Source organism: Echeneis naucrates, chromosome 19, assembly GCF_900963305.1.
Source record: "Echeneis naucrates chromosome 19, fEcheNa1.1, whole genome shotgun sequence".
Lineage (NCBI taxonomy): Eukaryota > Metazoa > Chordata > Actinopteri > Carangiformes > Echeneidae > Echeneis > Echeneis naucrates.
The window spans coordinates 7,423,274-7,438,927 of NC_042529.1; the positions used below are offsets into that span (position 1 = coordinate 7,423,274).

A 15,654-nucleotide genomic window follows, 5' to 3' on the forward strand; every position below is an offset into this window, starting at 1 on the left:
AAAGTCAAACACAGGAGCCTCAGTCTTTCAGAGAGCTACATTCAGCACCATGCTGGCTGCAGGGCTTCTGTTCATAAGCCTGAGTGTCCAAACTGTTTACGGACAATACTCATATGTAAGTTTCTTCATGTCTTTACAGAGATGTCTTTGAATTTTACAGATCAGACCTTTTCTGGTAACGCTGATCCGTCCTCTTCTTTGATTCTGTCATTTCAGGACGACTATGCGTGTAAGACCTTTCTTCATATGATTTATGTGGCAACACATCTTCATAAGTACCACTGTCAAATGATGTCTTCCTTCAAAGCTTGGAATGTGTAATATTTTATAATTCTTTCTATTTTAGACTTACAATTGAATGTCACGGCTCATCATCAATTTTATACTAAAATGGGGTTTTCATGCTTAAAAGTTGTATTGCTCTTTTTTGCTACATTGAGGTTTTGTCTTGGGCTGTGTCATAGTGGAGTTTATAGTTGTACAAACGGTTTTATTGTTTAAATGCATCCCTGTTCTTGGCAGATATGTACTACGGTGACACCACAGATGCCCCGGATACTGTTTTTGATTTGAACGACTGGTTGTTTGACCTACTGGAAGAGACAAGTAAGTGGCCCTGCAAGACTGTGTACTGGGATTTCCTTGATGCTGTTCAGAGTCACCCTGAGTGACATGTTCTTGCCATTTCCAGGTGTTTGCGATCCAAACCCTTGTTTCAATGGGGCCTCGTGCCAAGTTAAATCAGACACAGAATTCGAATGCTTGTGTCCTTTGCCTTATCATGGCAAGAGATGCCAAAAAGGTAGGTCAGGAGGCTTTTGTGTATATTTTTAATGGCTCTATTACAATGTCAGCCTATAAATTTTGTGAAATGAATGTAAATTTAGGAAGCTGTGGCGATGCGAATTGATAACCTGTGTTCCTCTTCAGTGAAAAACCTCTGTGAAAATGTTAAATGCGGTAATGGTGACTGTGTCCTCGACCTGAAAAAACCCCCATATTACACTTGCAAGTGCAAACCTCCCTTCCAAGGCCCGGACTGCAAGTCATGTGAGTGGAATAAGTGGCATTTTTTTTGACAAACGATTTTACATGTACATTGCAGGAACATGCTATAGAAATATTTATGTGCACAATAATGGATTCAACCATGATATACAAACCACAGGGAATACACAAAAGTAACCAATAACTGCATCTCTCAATAGTAATTTTAGGGGAAATATTAGATCCCACTACTTTTAAGCTCTCATTTATGCTATCAGTGTCAAAAGTTTCATGAAGCTGCTACTGACACTGTTGAGGTGAAGTGTGGTGAGGAATTTAGGTGCATGCATCCTGAAACAGGGTCAACAAAGAACAGGGTGGCCGTCAGCCATTAGCTGTTACACACATTATACTAATCATTTGTTTCTTTTGTGTGCGTCAGTGCCATCGTCTCCCTGTGAGCCCAATCCTTGCCAGAACGGGGGCTCTTGTGTTTCAGGGAACCGTCGTTTCCGCTGCCTGTGTACCACTGGATATACTGGGAGATTCTGTGGAACTGGTAAAGGACCGAGCCTACGAGCTGAAGTTTCTGTTTGTAGGTGCTTAGTAGTATTATTCCATCAGCATCTTTTCCTACAGCTCCGACTGACTGTTATGTCGGGAATGGAGAGACATACAGGGGAGACGTCAGCACTACAGTAGAAGGGGTCGAATGTCTGGACTGGAATTCCCAATTCATCATGTTACATGGGGACGATCCTTTCAGCTTGTTCGCAGACTTCGATGGACTGGAATCTAACAATCACTGCAGGTATTTCATTTTTCACTGAACAAATTATATTTCAATTTATCTGGAACACTTTTGTTGTTTCTAAAAGGATGAAACCAATATTCAACTAACACTATACCCATTAGTCGACTTTATTACAAATATTCCCAATTATGGACCGTAATTTGGGACATTTGATAGTTTTTTTTTTTTCCTTTACATTTTAGAAACCCAGATGGCGACGTTAAGCCTTGGTGTTATATTAAAAAGAAGAATCAACTGAAATGGGGCTACTGCAACGTCAGGAAATGCATTGAAGGTGATTGCTGTCTCACACAAAGTACGTCAACATGTACATTATATAAAAGTCCACGTTGTTTTACTCTTTGCTGATGTCTCTCAGTTCCAGCGACTCCACCCACAACAGTGAACCCACAGCCAGGCCCAACCCAGTTCTCCCAGTGTGGAAAATCCCTGCCTCCTCGCAACAGCAGGATTTTTGGGGGCACCAAGTCTCTCCCTGGCAGCCACCCCTGGCAGGTGTCGCTGCAGGACAGACCCCAAGGCTCGTCCTCCGAGTTTCACCACGCATGTGGTGGGATCCTCCTCACGTCCTGCTGGGTCCTCACTGCTGCCCACTGTGTGTAGGTTTCTGAGGTTTGAGTGCATTTCTGTGTGTGTGTGTGTGTCCATTTTTCTACCATCGGCAAATATAAAATTTTTCTTTTCAGTGAATCTAATAAGGAATTCCAAGTGGTGCTGGGAGGCGTGAACATAGACAAAGAGGAGGAGATGGACCAGATCATCCCAGTAATACAAACAATTGTTCATGAGAACTACAGGGAGACTCCTTCAGCACTTTACAACGACATCGGTTTGTTGAAATATGTATCACATTATCAAATATAGGATAATTTATAACATAGATATCATATGCCATAAGAATGTAGATTATCCTTTGTTTCAGGCCTCTGTTGTGTGGTAGTTGGAGATAAAAAAATGTTTTTTATTGTGTTTACTATATTTTGACAAGAATGCCTAAATAAGATCACAGTTTGATGTTTTTCACAAATAATTATTAAAAAAATTTTTTGATTACTTTAAAAATAAAAAGGTTCATGGTTCTTAATGTTTGTGCTAACTTCCTTTGCAGCTCTCCTTAAACTCAAAGTGACAGACAGTCCTTACTGTGCTAAGGAAACTCCCTTTGTGAAGACAGTGTGTCTACCCAATCAGGCCTTCCCAGCTGGAAAGCAGTGTGTGATCTCTGGATGGGGGGCCACTGAAAGACGTAAGGAACTATGAGTTAAAAATCCTTAATATCATATTATTATTTTTAACAAGCTGAGTTGTTTACATTCCTTTCCAAATTCATTCTGATTTAAATTTGCTTGGACCTCCATCTCTCAGAGTTTTACAGCAGCCATTTGTTGAAGGCTCGTGTTTTGCTGATATCTGAAGAGCGCTGCGAAACCCCTCAAGTCTATGGGAAATTACTGGACAACAGCATGCTCTGTGCAGGGACTTTGAATGGTGGCATTGACTCCTGTCAGGTGTGTATGCTCATCATTTTGTGGCATTTAATTGAGAATTGCTGAAAAATCTGCTTTATCGTCAACGACATGAACGTCTCATTTTATAACATATGTGACCTTCATATTCAACTCATCAGGCATGAGACCTCTGCTGGACAAAGCACAAGATTGAAATTTAGTGTTAAAGCAGTAACCTGACTGGCTTCTCAACAGGAAAAATAATAATATTAACTATAATCCTGCAGGGTGACTCAGGTGGTCCGTTGGTGTGCGAGGAAAACGGGACACACTACATTGCTGGCGTGGTGAGCTGGGGCGACGGCTGTGGTCAAAAGAACAAGCCCGGTGTCTACGCCAACGTCCTCACTTTTATCAACTGGATCAAGAGCAGGATCAACTGAACATGAGTCTGTTGAGAGATCTGTCTTACTTTGGAAAGACAAAGACACAACAGCTTAGCTTAGCTTAAAAAAAAAAAAAAAAAAAAAAACTGTTTATTTTTTTTATCAGCGATAAAACCAAGCATTTCCTCCGAGTCCAGCTTTGAGTGAAAAGAGGCTCTGTTACAAACTCCTAAAGCTGAACCTGCCAGACAAAATGTTGTTCACACATCATTTCATTCAGTGGGCCTGTACTTATTTCTCACTGAGCCTTGCTCCAAGTAAACCGCATTATCAGACCTCCTACAAGCAACACAGTTTCATCAACGTGCTGCATGTGCTCTCCTCTAAAGATAAAAAAGAAAATAGTGAAAAACTACTCTGAAATCCTGCCATTATCTATATGCTCCCTGAACACACTCAATATATAAATGCAATTTAAAACTTTCCATCTAGCATTCGTTCCTCATTACTTTTTACCTAAAACAATGTGAATTCAGCTTTTGTGTACTTGGCATTTTCATTTAACTGATCATTTAAATGGTCTCATGGTGTTATAACCCAACAATAAACTTTGATTAAAAAAAAAAAAAAAAAGAAGCTGTGAGGTGAACAGGTAGTCAAGTGATTAAGAGTGTGTGTTCTAATTACAGCATTGCTGGTTCAAACCTGGCCAGAGATGCTCTCTCCCTGTTTCCTGTTTGACTAAAACTAATGTCTGACTAAAAGAAAGGCATAAAAGCTAAAAAATAAATCCCAAAAAAGAGGTGAATTAATCATTTTTTCTGAATTCCCTTTCGTTCACAACATGCTTCAACAATCCTTTAAACAAACATGCTAAGGCTTGTCCTGATTCAACATCCCTTATCTCCTTCTTCCTTCTTAATCATTTCAACTATATCTCACGGTTAATTGTTGCACTTACAGTAGTTCTGTTTGACGTTGGTGCGCCATTTTATGTAACTGGACTACAACAGTCATATAATGAAAACAGACACCAGAAACTGGAAAGTTCACCTTACCTTCTGAAAGTGGCCAATCTCTAAACACTATTATCTATAAAGAAGTCTATGCTTCTTCTATCGCAGCAGCTTTATTGGACATAGACGTCCTGACTGTGTTTTGGAGTGCGGCCGATGACGAGGATGAGTTGGTGCTGGACTTCTTCTCCATGGATCTGAATGAGCTTGTGGTGGTGGTGGACTTTTTCTGGACTGTCTGAATGGTCTTCTTCCTCTTGACGTGAAGCACCTCCATGGCGTCCATGTTGACATCTTGTTGAATCTCGTTGGTAGTCTCCACCTGCTCAGATGTCTGCTGCTGCTGCAGCTGCTGCTCCATCTGCTGCTGGCGATACAGCTGAAACAAGGATAACAGGATCAATTAAAATAGATGGTTTATTGTATATCCACAGCTCAATGGTAAATTCCTAGGTTTCGCCCTGTGTGTCCTCTCACCATCATCATTTGCTGGTACTTTGCGATGGCCTCATCAGTGCTAACTCCCTCAGCCAGTCCCAGCTCTGCAGCTCGGCGGGCAAGCTCGGCCTTGTGGGAGCCAGGAGGGGTCCAGCCCACTCCTCTGATCCAGTTGAGGTCTGACTTGTATTTCACCTAAAGAAACACGGAGCAGCAATTACAGTGGCACGTTCACGTTGGGTATAAAATTATCAACACATCCCACCTCCATCACCTCAGTGAGGTACAGTGTCAGTGTCAAACAGGCGGTGAGATAGATGGTGAATAAATGTGAGTGAAATTATCATACTGCCTTTAACTAACACAAAAACAGTCCATTTGTTTCACCATGACTTACGTCACTCTGCAGCTTGTAAGCCTGCTTGGCATGCTTAACGTTGAGCTGTTCAGGGTCACAGGTGTAGTCATGGAGTTTGTGGCGGTAGGAGAGGTCACTAGCTTGAGCCTGACTCTTTTTGGCCTGCAGAAACTCAGGCTGGTCAGCGTGGATCTTGTACTGGCAACGCTCCTCCTTAGACTGCCGTTTGTACTCCAAGTTGCTCTGAAGTTTGGTGGCTGCCAGAGAGTGCACCATCTTGGGGTCGTCCTCCACACAGCGCAGCCCCACCTGGTGGCCCTTCTCTTTCAGATGGGAGTCTTTGTAACGCAACTGTTGCAGGAAGGAAGACAGTTTTTTTAAATTAAGATCTGGGGGATCAAACTGAACTTCACGTGTCTTCTGTATGTCAGAACACAGGAGCGCAAAAAAACAATCTCCAGTAAATAATAATTTTCTTTCAATAATTGGGGGTGGAAATATTCAATTATTGAGAATCACTTTCTATAGACGTTAAGCATGAAGTTCAACATTAACAGGTCGAATCTTGTGGTGAACTGGACTCACATCACTGGCGATTTCTCTGGAGGCCTTGGCAGTTTGGAAAGGAATGGCATCCAGCCTTAAGTCATAGCCAGATGTTTTCACCTGCTCCCCAGACGCCTTGTAAACTTTCTTCATGGGACAAGAACACAGGGAATTTCACATTGAGATGTTGGCATGTTATTACATTAGTATTTTTTTTTTTTTTACTTGCTGAAAATTTGGAGAAGTATCCAAGCGTATTACATCGCTAATCTGGAGGGCATTCATCTTGGCTCTCACAAAGTCGGGGTCATCATGGTGTAAAGTGTACTTGTGCATGTCGTCATTCTTCCCAGATTTGTACAGCCTCTGGAGTGGACAGAAGAAAAAGAAATAAAAAGGATAAAATCGGGTTTGTACAACTAGAATAAAAGAAAGCTCTTCAAGGATTTCTTGCTAATCTTGAAACCTTACCTCGCTGCATTGTTGATAGCTCGTCTTAGCATGGACGATATCAGGTGAGTCGGCCACTGAGGTGAACTTCAGACGGTCAGGCAGCTGACGATATTTCTTCTGCATGAAGGACCAAATACACTTTAACAGTAGGAAATACAGGTGCCTGAGACTTCTGTTAAAATCAGTCATATAGTAAGTGAGAACACCACACTGATTTTAAACTGAGATGATTGTATTTCTTAAATGTGATGAGTATTTTCTGGTCAGAAAATAAAGTGCATTAAACTTACAGCTCAACTGTTTAATACCATTTTCCACATATACTCACATCACTTATAAGCTGTCCAGCCTTCTTGGCTGACTCCAGCTGAGGGGCACCCACTCCATCCCACGCCACACCCTTCATAAAACTGAGGTCCGACTTGTAAAGTTTCTGGAAAAAAAGCAATGACATTTGTAAATAGTTTGCCCCATTAGCGTCGTCTCTCATCATTTGTCTGCATCGTGTCCTCTCACCTCACTCTGTAGGTCATAAGCCTTCTTGGCCCACTTGACCTTCATGTCATCAGGAAGGACTGTGTACTCATGCAGCTTCTTCCTGTAGTCTTGATCGCTGGCCAGGGCCTGGGCGTTCTTTGCCGTCACCAGATGAATCATGTCTGGGGTGAGGTGGTACTGACCGCTGGCTGTCAGTGCATCTTTGCGGTATTCCTGGTCGCTGGCCAACCGGCCCGCCTGTAGGCACTGCAGGAGGCGTGGGTCGTCCAAAACACTTTTGACACCAATGTGTTTACCTTTTTCCAGCAGATGGTTGTGTTTGTACTGGTACTGCAGAGAGGAAGAAGTTATAGCTGGAGTTAATTTCAGTTTTAGACTAATATACACCATACATGCAAGCGCAGCCAGTTTATTGTATTGGTATATTCAGTTGGCAGTTGCACACACCATCTCTTATGATGGATATTTTAAATGAATCTTGTTTTATGTTTTGTGTCTTACATCACTGGCAATGCCAGTGGAGCTCTTGGCAGCCTGGAAGGGGATGTCCTGCATAGTGAGTTTGTAGCCCTGAGCCCTCAGGGTGTGCCAGGACTCTCTGTACTTGATCTGTAAGAGAAGAAGATCATTATATTTAAAATGCACACACACACACAATGATGAAAAACAATTCAGACGTATAGAGACCCAAAAATACCTCACTAAAGTTGGCAGCATTGATCTTTGCTTGTGTAATTTCTGGTCTCTCGGTTGTTATAGTGTAGTTGTGTTGGTCATTTACCCCTTTCTCTTTGTATAAACGCTGGGAGAGAGAGGTAGAACAAATTACGTCATCATCATCATCATCATCATTATTATCCCAGAAACATTTAGGAGATCAGATCTATAAAAAAAATACACATATTATCTCACCTCGTTTGTGATCTGGTTGCTGAGTTTGGCATGTACAATATCTGGAGAGTCAGCGACGGAGGTGTGTTTGAAGTTGTACGGCTGCTGGCGGTATTTTGTCTGTTACACAAAAGAAACTCCAAAGTTAGCTCCCTTTTTCTGAGGTCAGTCATCATTCGAAATCCAGAAAAACGATTATCAACATACTATTTACATGCTTGCATATAGCAGCATGTACACAAAAAAAAAAAAAACTATGATAAAAGAGGAACAAAAACAAAATATCTCACATCACTGATCAGTTCTGTGGCCCTCTTGGAGCCTTCAATCTGCAAAGCCCCAGTGGCGATCCAAGCTGCTCCGCGTAGGTAGTTCAGGTCAGAGCGATATACGTTCTGTGACAAACACATAAACCAAAAATAAATAGTTAACAATACATAAGAATGATCTTTCAAAAATATCAGCAAGGTACTTTCTGTAATAAATTATTACGTAATATATTAAGTATAATATAGCTCTCTGAAATACATTAAAACAAATACACGAAATTCAAGATATTTCAGCGTAACTAACACCAGGGATCTTTGTTCTCTCTGATCTTTGATCTCTGTTAAAATGAAAATCGAGATTATTGTAGCAGAAGCTTTGTCTGCAGCAGCGTACAGTCCCTCTCACCTCGCTCTGCAGGGCGTACGCCCTCTTAGCCGCCTGCAGCTTCATGTCATCGGGCAGCGAGGTGTACTGGTGCAGGGTGAGTCTATAGTCCTGATCGCTGACCAGAGACTGCGCCTTTTTAGCGTGGGCCACCTCCATCATGTCCATGGGCAGGTGGAACTTTGAAAGCTGCTTTGTTGAATCCTGCTTGTACTTAATCTGGAGAAAGACAACCAAATAAAAGAAAGTCTTAGTCGTGTGTGTGTATATATATTTTTTTTTATATATATTTATTTTTCTTATTAGTTACGATTGGTCAAAAATGAACTTACATCACTCTGTAGTTTGCTGGCATGGACAGAGTGAGCAATGTTTAAGTCATCATGCAGGCCCTTGAGTCCGATCATCTTCCCTTTAGTCTTCTCAAACTCCTCTTTGTATTTTTGCTGAAATTGAAAGGGACAGGTGATGTTGCAGAGGCAACTTTTTAAAATCTACGCGTAAAATTGTCTGATATCGTTTTAATGTCCTCTGCTGGACCAACACATCAACACTGAAGAGTTATCCCAGATTTATTCATTGAAATCATACATTGCTGAGGATCTCTGAAGATGCTTTGGCAGACTGGAAAGGTATGGCATCCAGACGCAGCTTGTAACCACCATCTCGTATCTTAGTCCAGGACTCTTTGTAATGGCTCTGAAAATGCATCACAGCAGGTGGAGAAACTCAGTTTGTCTGTTTTTAATAAATTTTTTTTTTATGTGACTCCTTGAACGTGTGTTTTGTTTGTACCTCACTGAGGTTCATTGCATTGAGCTTGGCCTGCACCATCTCCGGCAACTCTCCAGTAAGTGTGTAGTTATGCTTCTCGTTTTCACCCTTCTCCCTGTACAACCTCTGTGAGGGACACAGCACAACATGAAGGATCCTTCACTTCACCACAGATAACTGACCAAACTCAGGTGCTTGCCCTTCATATATACAGTATTTATCACGTTCAGAAGAAAGAGGTACGTTTGGGAAAGTCAGTTGGCATCAGATTTACAGCATCATTTCAACCAGATAGAAGACAACGGGCGCAAATAGCAGCTAAACTTACATCAATGGCCAGTTTGTTGCTGAGTTTAGCTTGAATCATCTCTGGAGTGTTTTCAACGCTGGTAAACTTAAGAGAACTCACATCCTGCCGGTACTTTTTCTATTTAGGAAAAAAAAAAAAACAAAACAGAACATCGAAACACAACACAAAATATCAGTGATGAGTATCAAGAGAAACTAGGTAGATATGCAGTTGAAGAACATAAAAAGGCACAACAGTCCAACAAAAACTCCTAATACAAATATAAACAATAAAATTAAGCAAAAAAAAAAATGCGTATGCTTGACTAGGCACAAGAAGCCTAGAAGCCTGTTTGGGGGGGGCACAGGGCTCTTTTCTATTTGTGTTCAGTCATTTCAAGGTCTAATGTTGGCAACCATGACTGGAATGACCCTTAAATAAAGACCCTTATAAAAAAAAAAAAGAGTATAGGGTTGCTGGTCTGTCACAGATATGTTACAGAAATATCTTTATATGCTATTTGCAGACCTTTAACATAATACATGTCCTGAACCATTAGTAATTTCTGATTTCAAAGAGATTTGAGATGGAGGTTTCTGCTCTAAACTAATCTAAATCTAATTATTTTAGCTAATAGTTAGACGTATTAATCGTAATAGCTCTAGTAACTATAACCAGCCTGCTCTCCTGTTGTAACTGGAGTTGGAACTGGTGTCAATGTACTTAACCCAGTTTTGACAGAGCAGGAATGATCCTGAGGTTGCAGCTCTTTAAATACATTTTGAGCTTAGGTGTAAACCTAGAAATGTGCCTTCCAGTCATATGTTACACAATCACGTTATCATTTTCTCATGCTCTCTCTCCTAACTTACCCTCACAGCTCTCTTAGTTATTAATAATAATAATCATACTTCGCATTATAATTGGTTTAAATAAAACTTTGCTCTCACCGTAATTACCACAAAAGAGGGATATGTTAATGAAGGTTGTGGACTGGAGAATGTCTTTGCTCTTCTGTGGATTACCATTAACAGGATACTGTACGTGGTGACATTTATCTTTAATAAAGCTTGACTTCAGAGGTTACCTCACTGATGAGTTCTCCGGCTTTCTTCGCCTGCTGGACGTCCAGAGATTTTGAGGCCTCCCAGCCGACGCCCTTCATCCAGTTCAGGTCTGACCTGTACTGTTTCTGAAGACACACATTCACACAGCTGTTTCAATCTCAAAACCTACAGTCTCGTAGTCAGCAAGGCACTTGCTCAAGTCGGATGATATGGCTTACATCGCTCTGTAGTCCATAGGCCTTCTTAGCCCAGGCAACATTCATGTCAGACGGTAGCGTGGTGTACTCATGGAGGAAAGTTCTGTATTTGGTCTCGGTGGCCAGGTCCTGAGCCTTCTTGGCATGGCTGATGTTCATCATATCCAGAGAAACACTGCAGAACAGAGATTGATTTCCAGTGAATGGAGAGGTTTTGTTCCAAAATTAGATTAGAGGGAAGCTCTGTTGATAATAAACTGAATCAGAGCTTTTTGATTACTGGGGTCAGTCCCACTGATAAAAGCATTTTGTCTTTACTTGGACTTGGATCTTTACTTATCTTAACTTTATTACCCTGGGGTGTCCAGTGTGAACGCATCCCTGATCAAAAGAATCTGAGAGACAAAAGGCTGTTTCTGAGTCACCTGTATTTAGTCTTTGTGTCCTCATAGTTCTTCTTGTAGTAGCGGTCGCTCTGTAGTTTGGTGGCCAGGGCTGAGTGAGCCATCTGAGAGTCGTCACTGACCGACTTAATGCCGATCACCTTGCCTTTGTTTTTCTCATACTTCTCCTTATATTTGACCTTCAGGCAGATAATATATAAATTACTTTTGGGGTTTTTTCTTTCCAATTATGATTGTTGATTATTATAATTATTTGTAAAAGAGCAAATATTCTAGTTTGAAAGTGGAATATCAAATACATTATTGCATTTCTTTTCCTTCAGACTAATCCATTACAATAACTCACATCACTGGCTAGATCCCTCTTAGCTTTGGCAGTGAGTATCGAGAGAGAGTCCAAACGCAGCTCAAAGCCCTTTTCCCTCTGCTTCTCCCAGTTGCTCTTGTACAATTTCTAGAAAAAAATAATTAATATCAGTCACCCGACATCTACAATATGGAAAGAGAGAGGAAAGATAAAAATTCCAAAAGTAACTATTTTAAATGTCGTATACTTCAAATAATTATGAAGAAATTTCATATACAACAATATGACAAAGAAAAAATTGGTGATACGAATTAAGAATGATCTGCTATAAGTTTTAAGATTTCTGTCTTTTGAACTCTTAGAGCATACCAGCTTGGTGAACCAGTAGCCAGGTCACAGAATCTGAAACGTATGACACTATTTGCGCATTATAGCATGCAAAACTCCTCCTCAGTATAAATTGTTGACCTTGTGTAATCAAAGTGAAGGGGCATGACTTCAAAATCAAAGCTGCTATTGTGCTGTATGTTTGTTATATTACCAATTTCTGCAGTAAATCAAAGAGAGCATCGCAGTAATTAAATGACACTAATCAATCTGGCTCCATCCCGAGTACACAAATTCAATCTAACTTTCACAACAGTAAGTAAATTGTGATGTTCAATAGTACTGCAAGACTATATTTGCTGTGAATGAAACATATTTCAGGTTTGTAAGTGTTTTAACAGAAGTTCATTTTATTCTAATTGTGAAAAATATGATACATTATGAAGCTCCTGTATATATTATTATATGTAGCACACATCGAAGTGACGTTCACTGAACTTACCCCACTAAGAAGCTCAGCATTAGCCTTGGCTTGTCTGAAAAGAGGCTCGTCCTTTGTCATGGTGTACTGGTGTATAATCTGTTCTGTGTTTGCTTTGTACGCCAACTAAAAGTCAGAAGCAGACAGGTATATGTTGTGATAGTTCATGGCAATTATTCTTACAGGATTAGAGCTAAGAAATTAAGACCTTACATCGCTCTGCAGCTCCTGGCTCTTCTTGGCATGTTTGATGGAAAGATCATCAGCGACCTGGGTGAACTTGATGCTGTCTGCCTTCTGACGATATTTGTTCTGAAAGGGGGCAAGTTATTGCAGCGCAGTAGATAAACAGTGGGGCTAATAAAAGCAAGTAAAATATGCACACAAATAATAATTGTACTGACATCACTGAGCAGCTGCCCAGCCTTCTTGGCTTGGGTTATGTTCAGACATCCTTCAGCCTCCCAGCCCACTCCCTTCATCCAGTTCAGGTCTGAACGATACTGGTTCTGTGAAGGGAAGGACAAAATGTTCATCATCTACTTTATATAGTTTACTTACATAGCATTAATTAAGTATATAAATAGATCACTAGGCTTCATCCTTTCATCCTGTGTCCTACCTCACTTTGAAGGGAATAAGCCTTTTTGGCCTGTTGGACCTTCATGTCATCCGCCATGTAAGTGTAGTCGTGAAGTTTTGTGCGATATTCCAGGTCACTGGCGAGAGCTTGAGCCTTTTTGGCATGGCTCAGGTTGATCATGTCCATGGGGAGGGTGTACTGGGCCTGGCTCTCCTTAGAGCCCTTCTTGTACTCAATCTGAAGTGGTTACAATGAATATAACTACATAAAAAGTAGCATCCCAATGTGTTGTTTGAGTCAGACAGCTGGTGTAACTGGTGTAAGTGTTACAGTGAAAGAAAACATGTATTTTAGTTCCAGAAATCATCGTTTAAAGTCACTTACATCACTGCTCATTTTTGCCACTTGAAGAGAGTGCAGAGTCTTGGAGTCGCTCATGTTGACCCCCACTGCTTTTTCCTTGTTCTTCATGTAGGTTTCTTTGTATTTAATCTGAAACACATGCCCATCTGATTTAATTTTCATTTGGCAGTCATTACATGTCTTGCACAGCAATTAGCTCTGTTCCCCTCAGATGGCATCTAACTGGAGAAGAGTGTGTGTTTGCTTACATCACTGGCAAGGTCTCGGGAAGCTCTGGCTGTTTTGATGCTCAGGTCGTCTATGCCAATGTCACAGGCTTTAGACTTGGATTTTTCCCACTCTTCCTTATATTTAATCTGTTGGAACAAATATGGATCCGTCAAACCATGACTTATAGAATAAGAAGGGATTTCTTGTGAAATAGCTGCAATGTGTGTTTGAAAATTTGAAGTGTGAGCACAGTGGGCTTGTGCATGCCTTTGTCAGAAAGTGCCTGTGTGGTAACTTACATCACTGCTCAAAGCAGCATTGGCTTTGGCATTTTTGATTTGGGGCAGGTCCTGGGAAAGGGTGTACTGGTGCTTTGTCTTTTCATAGCCTGCTTTATAATTCAGCTAAAGGGCACATGAATGACATATTCGAACATCGGGGTCAGTTCAGTTATTGAAAGAATAGTGTGGAACTGAGAAGATTTGTTTGAAAAAGCACTAATTAATCACTGTTGGAAAATGCTGTTGTTATGCTGTTTACTCACATTGCTGACCAACTGAGCATTTTTCTTTGCTAGAATAATTTCAGGCGTGTCTGTCACTGGGCTGTACTTGACCTGGTCAATATGCTGCCTGTAGTTCTTCTGCAGTCACACAGGAAATATTGTCATCAAAGACCAATCCATAACAAAAGAAATCTGTCTATCTGAGAAAAACAACCAACCTACATATTCCACTGTTAGAATAACATTTAAGGTTTTGATACTAAGGATAATTTGAGATAACTCACATCTTTGAGTGGGTCCAGTTTCCTTTGGCTTTTGTATCCTGGTGTTAGGGTGGCTGGGTAGTTGTATTCACCCTGCTCTTGTTCACAGCCTTGTTTGTAGGCAATCTGAAATGTGCAATAGGACGGTCTCAGCAACATTGCTCATCATTATGTGTTTTAATGATCAAATCATCACTTTGCCTAACAGGGACCATCAGCCATTTTAATATGAAATTACTCAATTTGTAGGCCTTAAAATGACACATTTTTCATATTATGACAATTTAATAAAAAACGTCTTACGTCACTGGCAAGCTTCCTGGCTTTCATGGCATGCATGGTCTTCTTATCAATTCCAGAGTCTTCATAATGGCCTTTCATATTGCTGGTGTACTTCTCTTTGTACTTGTTCTTTTAAAGAAAGATTCGGTAAAAATGTGCACGCAAAAATCGAACTCTTGGTAATATTGGTAATGAGCTTCACTAAAAAAAAAATACTGTGGGATGACCTATGTTGATTAATATGGTGTTTTCTTGTTAAAAGAAAATATGTATAGTATGTCATACATACATCACTGGTGAACTTGGCAACTTTAGCAGCATTTTGAAACTGTGGTGTCTCACAGAAGTTGATGCTGTGACCTTTGGTGTTTTCCAAGTCTTTCTTATACTCCACCTGTGAGAGGACGTGTAAAATTAAAGCAGTGGGTTCTTTACATGGCAGCGCTGGCCTTGTTTTGTTGTTGAAAAGTCAGAGCGCTGAAGTGCCAGCTATTCCATTTCATGTTACAGTATGTGCTATATTTATATACAGTAAAGGGCCTGCAACTAATCAGTCACCGCCACTGATAATCCATCATAACTGAAGAGACATCGAGACAAACAAGAGTTTAACAATGACAGCATGGCGATACTTAGTTTATTCTGTGTCCCTTTCTCTCTGAAATACCACATTCAAGAGCAATAACTAAATTGTTCTCATCAAATCAAAAACTGTTAAGGCTGAATAACGTTTCATTTTGGTTAATAGACCTTTAATACGTTTGTTCTAATCCCCAGGCTCAAAATAGTTACTGAAGAGTGAAACACTGTTGTGTTCATGTATGAGGTAACATTAGTCTGGCTGGACATCCTGTGGCCTTGGAGGTAAGCTGTAACCCCACCGGTTAGCAATTCAAGTGATGCTAAAAATGTAGGTTGAGTGGTTTCATGTCAGCTGGACTGTGACACAGTATGACTAATATATCCAGCTATTGAACTCACACAGACACACACAGATTGGGCTGCAGGGTTTGTTTCTGGGAATGCTTTGTAATAACCTTTAATAGTGATTTTATAGTATTTAATGCATCTTGGAGAAAAGCTAAGGGCAAATGTACTGAATGATGATCTGAA

The 15,654-nt window shown here is 40.6% G+C and overlaps 2 protein-coding genes across 4 annotated transcripts in view; one reads left to right on the forward strand and one right to left on the reverse strand.

Annotated features, from left to right (window-relative positions):
- Window positions 1-4,328, forward strand: habp2 (hyaluronan binding protein 2). 2 transcript variants are annotated; one of them, XM_029528308.1, is made up of 12 exons: window positions 1-229; window positions 523-606; window positions 692-802; window positions 931-1,050; window positions 1,430-1,546; window positions 1,627-1,798; window positions 1,984-2,075; window positions 2,160-2,400; window positions 2,488-2,630; window positions 2,910-3,047; window positions 3,167-3,309; window positions 3,537-4,328. In XM_029528308.1, exons 1-12 carry the CDS (start codon window positions 142-144, stop codon window positions 3,690-3,692), a joined length of 1,605 nt encoding a protein of 534 aa, XP_029384168.1. In that variant the 5' UTR covers window positions 1-141; the 3' UTR covers window positions 3,693-4,328. The 2 variants fall into 2 exon arrangements, with proteins under 2 accessions (XP_029384168.1, XP_029384169.1); XM_029528309.1 differs by having other exon boundaries at window positions 50-119.
- The window catches only part of nrap (nebulin-related anchoring protein), a 19,573-nt gene continuing 5,888 nt past the window's right edge, over window positions 1,970-15,654 (reverse strand). For both annotated transcript variants that reach the window (XM_029528307.1, XM_029528306.1), the window contains 32 exons: window positions 14,831-14,935; window positions 14,563-14,670; window positions 14,281-14,385; window positions 14,036-14,134; window positions 13,791-13,895; window positions 13,530-13,637; window positions 13,303-13,410; window positions 12,958-13,155; window positions 12,740-12,844; window positions 12,549-12,647; window positions 12,357-12,461; window positions 11,567-11,674; window positions 11,242-11,399; window positions 10,838-10,991; window positions 10,640-10,744; window positions 9,592-9,690; window positions 9,285-9,389; window positions 9,081-9,188; window positions 8,822-8,935; window positions 8,511-8,708; window positions 8,126-8,230; window positions 7,857-7,955; window positions 7,642-7,746; window positions 7,446-7,553; window positions 6,963-7,274; window positions 6,775-6,879; window positions 6,465-6,563; window positions 6,255-6,359; window positions 6,033-6,140; window positions 5,487-5,798; window positions 5,129-5,284; window positions 1,970-5,030 (listed from right to left, as the gene is read on the reverse strand). In XM_029528307.1, the coding sequence (XP_029384167.1) occupies window positions 4,740-5,030; window positions 5,129-5,284; window positions 5,487-5,798; window positions 6,033-6,140; window positions 6,255-6,359; window positions 6,465-6,563; window positions 6,775-6,879; window positions 6,963-7,274; window positions 7,446-7,553; window positions 7,642-7,746; window positions 7,857-7,955; window positions 8,126-8,230; window positions 8,511-8,708; window positions 8,822-8,935; window positions 9,081-9,188; window positions 9,285-9,389; window positions 9,592-9,690; window positions 10,640-10,744; window positions 10,838-10,991; window positions 11,242-11,399; window positions 11,567-11,674; window positions 12,357-12,461; window positions 12,549-12,647; window positions 12,740-12,844; window positions 12,958-13,155; window positions 13,303-13,410; window positions 13,530-13,637; window positions 13,791-13,895; window positions 14,036-14,134; window positions 14,281-14,385; window positions 14,563-14,670; window positions 14,831-14,935 (4,299 nt within the window). In that variant the 3' untranslated portion in view covers window positions 1,970-4,739. The remainder of the gene's footprint in view (window positions 5,031-5,128; window positions 5,285-5,486; window positions 5,799-6,032; window positions 6,141-6,254; window positions 6,360-6,464; window positions 6,564-6,774; window positions 6,880-6,962; window positions 7,275-7,445; window positions 7,554-7,641; window positions 7,747-7,856; window positions 7,956-8,125; window positions 8,231-8,510; window positions 8,709-8,821; window positions 8,936-9,080; window positions 9,189-9,284; window positions 9,390-9,591; window positions 9,691-10,639; window positions 10,745-10,837; window positions 10,992-11,241; window positions 11,400-11,566; window positions 11,675-12,356; window positions 12,462-12,548; window positions 12,648-12,739; window positions 12,845-12,957; window positions 13,156-13,302; window positions 13,411-13,529; window positions 13,638-13,790; window positions 13,896-14,035; window positions 14,135-14,280; window positions 14,386-14,562; window positions 14,671-14,830; window positions 14,936-15,654) is intronic.

Excerpts from the sequence above, each read along its gene's own strand:
- habp2 (XM_029528308.1), top strand. The coding sequence starts at position 142 with ATGTCTTTGAATTTTACAGATCAGACCTTTTCTGGTAACGCTGATCCG. Across the intron at positions 1,051-1,429 it reads AGGCCCGGACTGCAAGTCAT|TGCCATCGTCTCCCTGTGAG; the intron begins GTGAGTGGAATA and ends TGTGTGCGTCAG. Across the intron at positions 2,076-2,159 it reads CGTCAGGAAATGCATTGAAG|TTCCAGCGACTCCACCCACA; the intron begins GTGATTGCTGTC and ends GATGTCTCTCAG.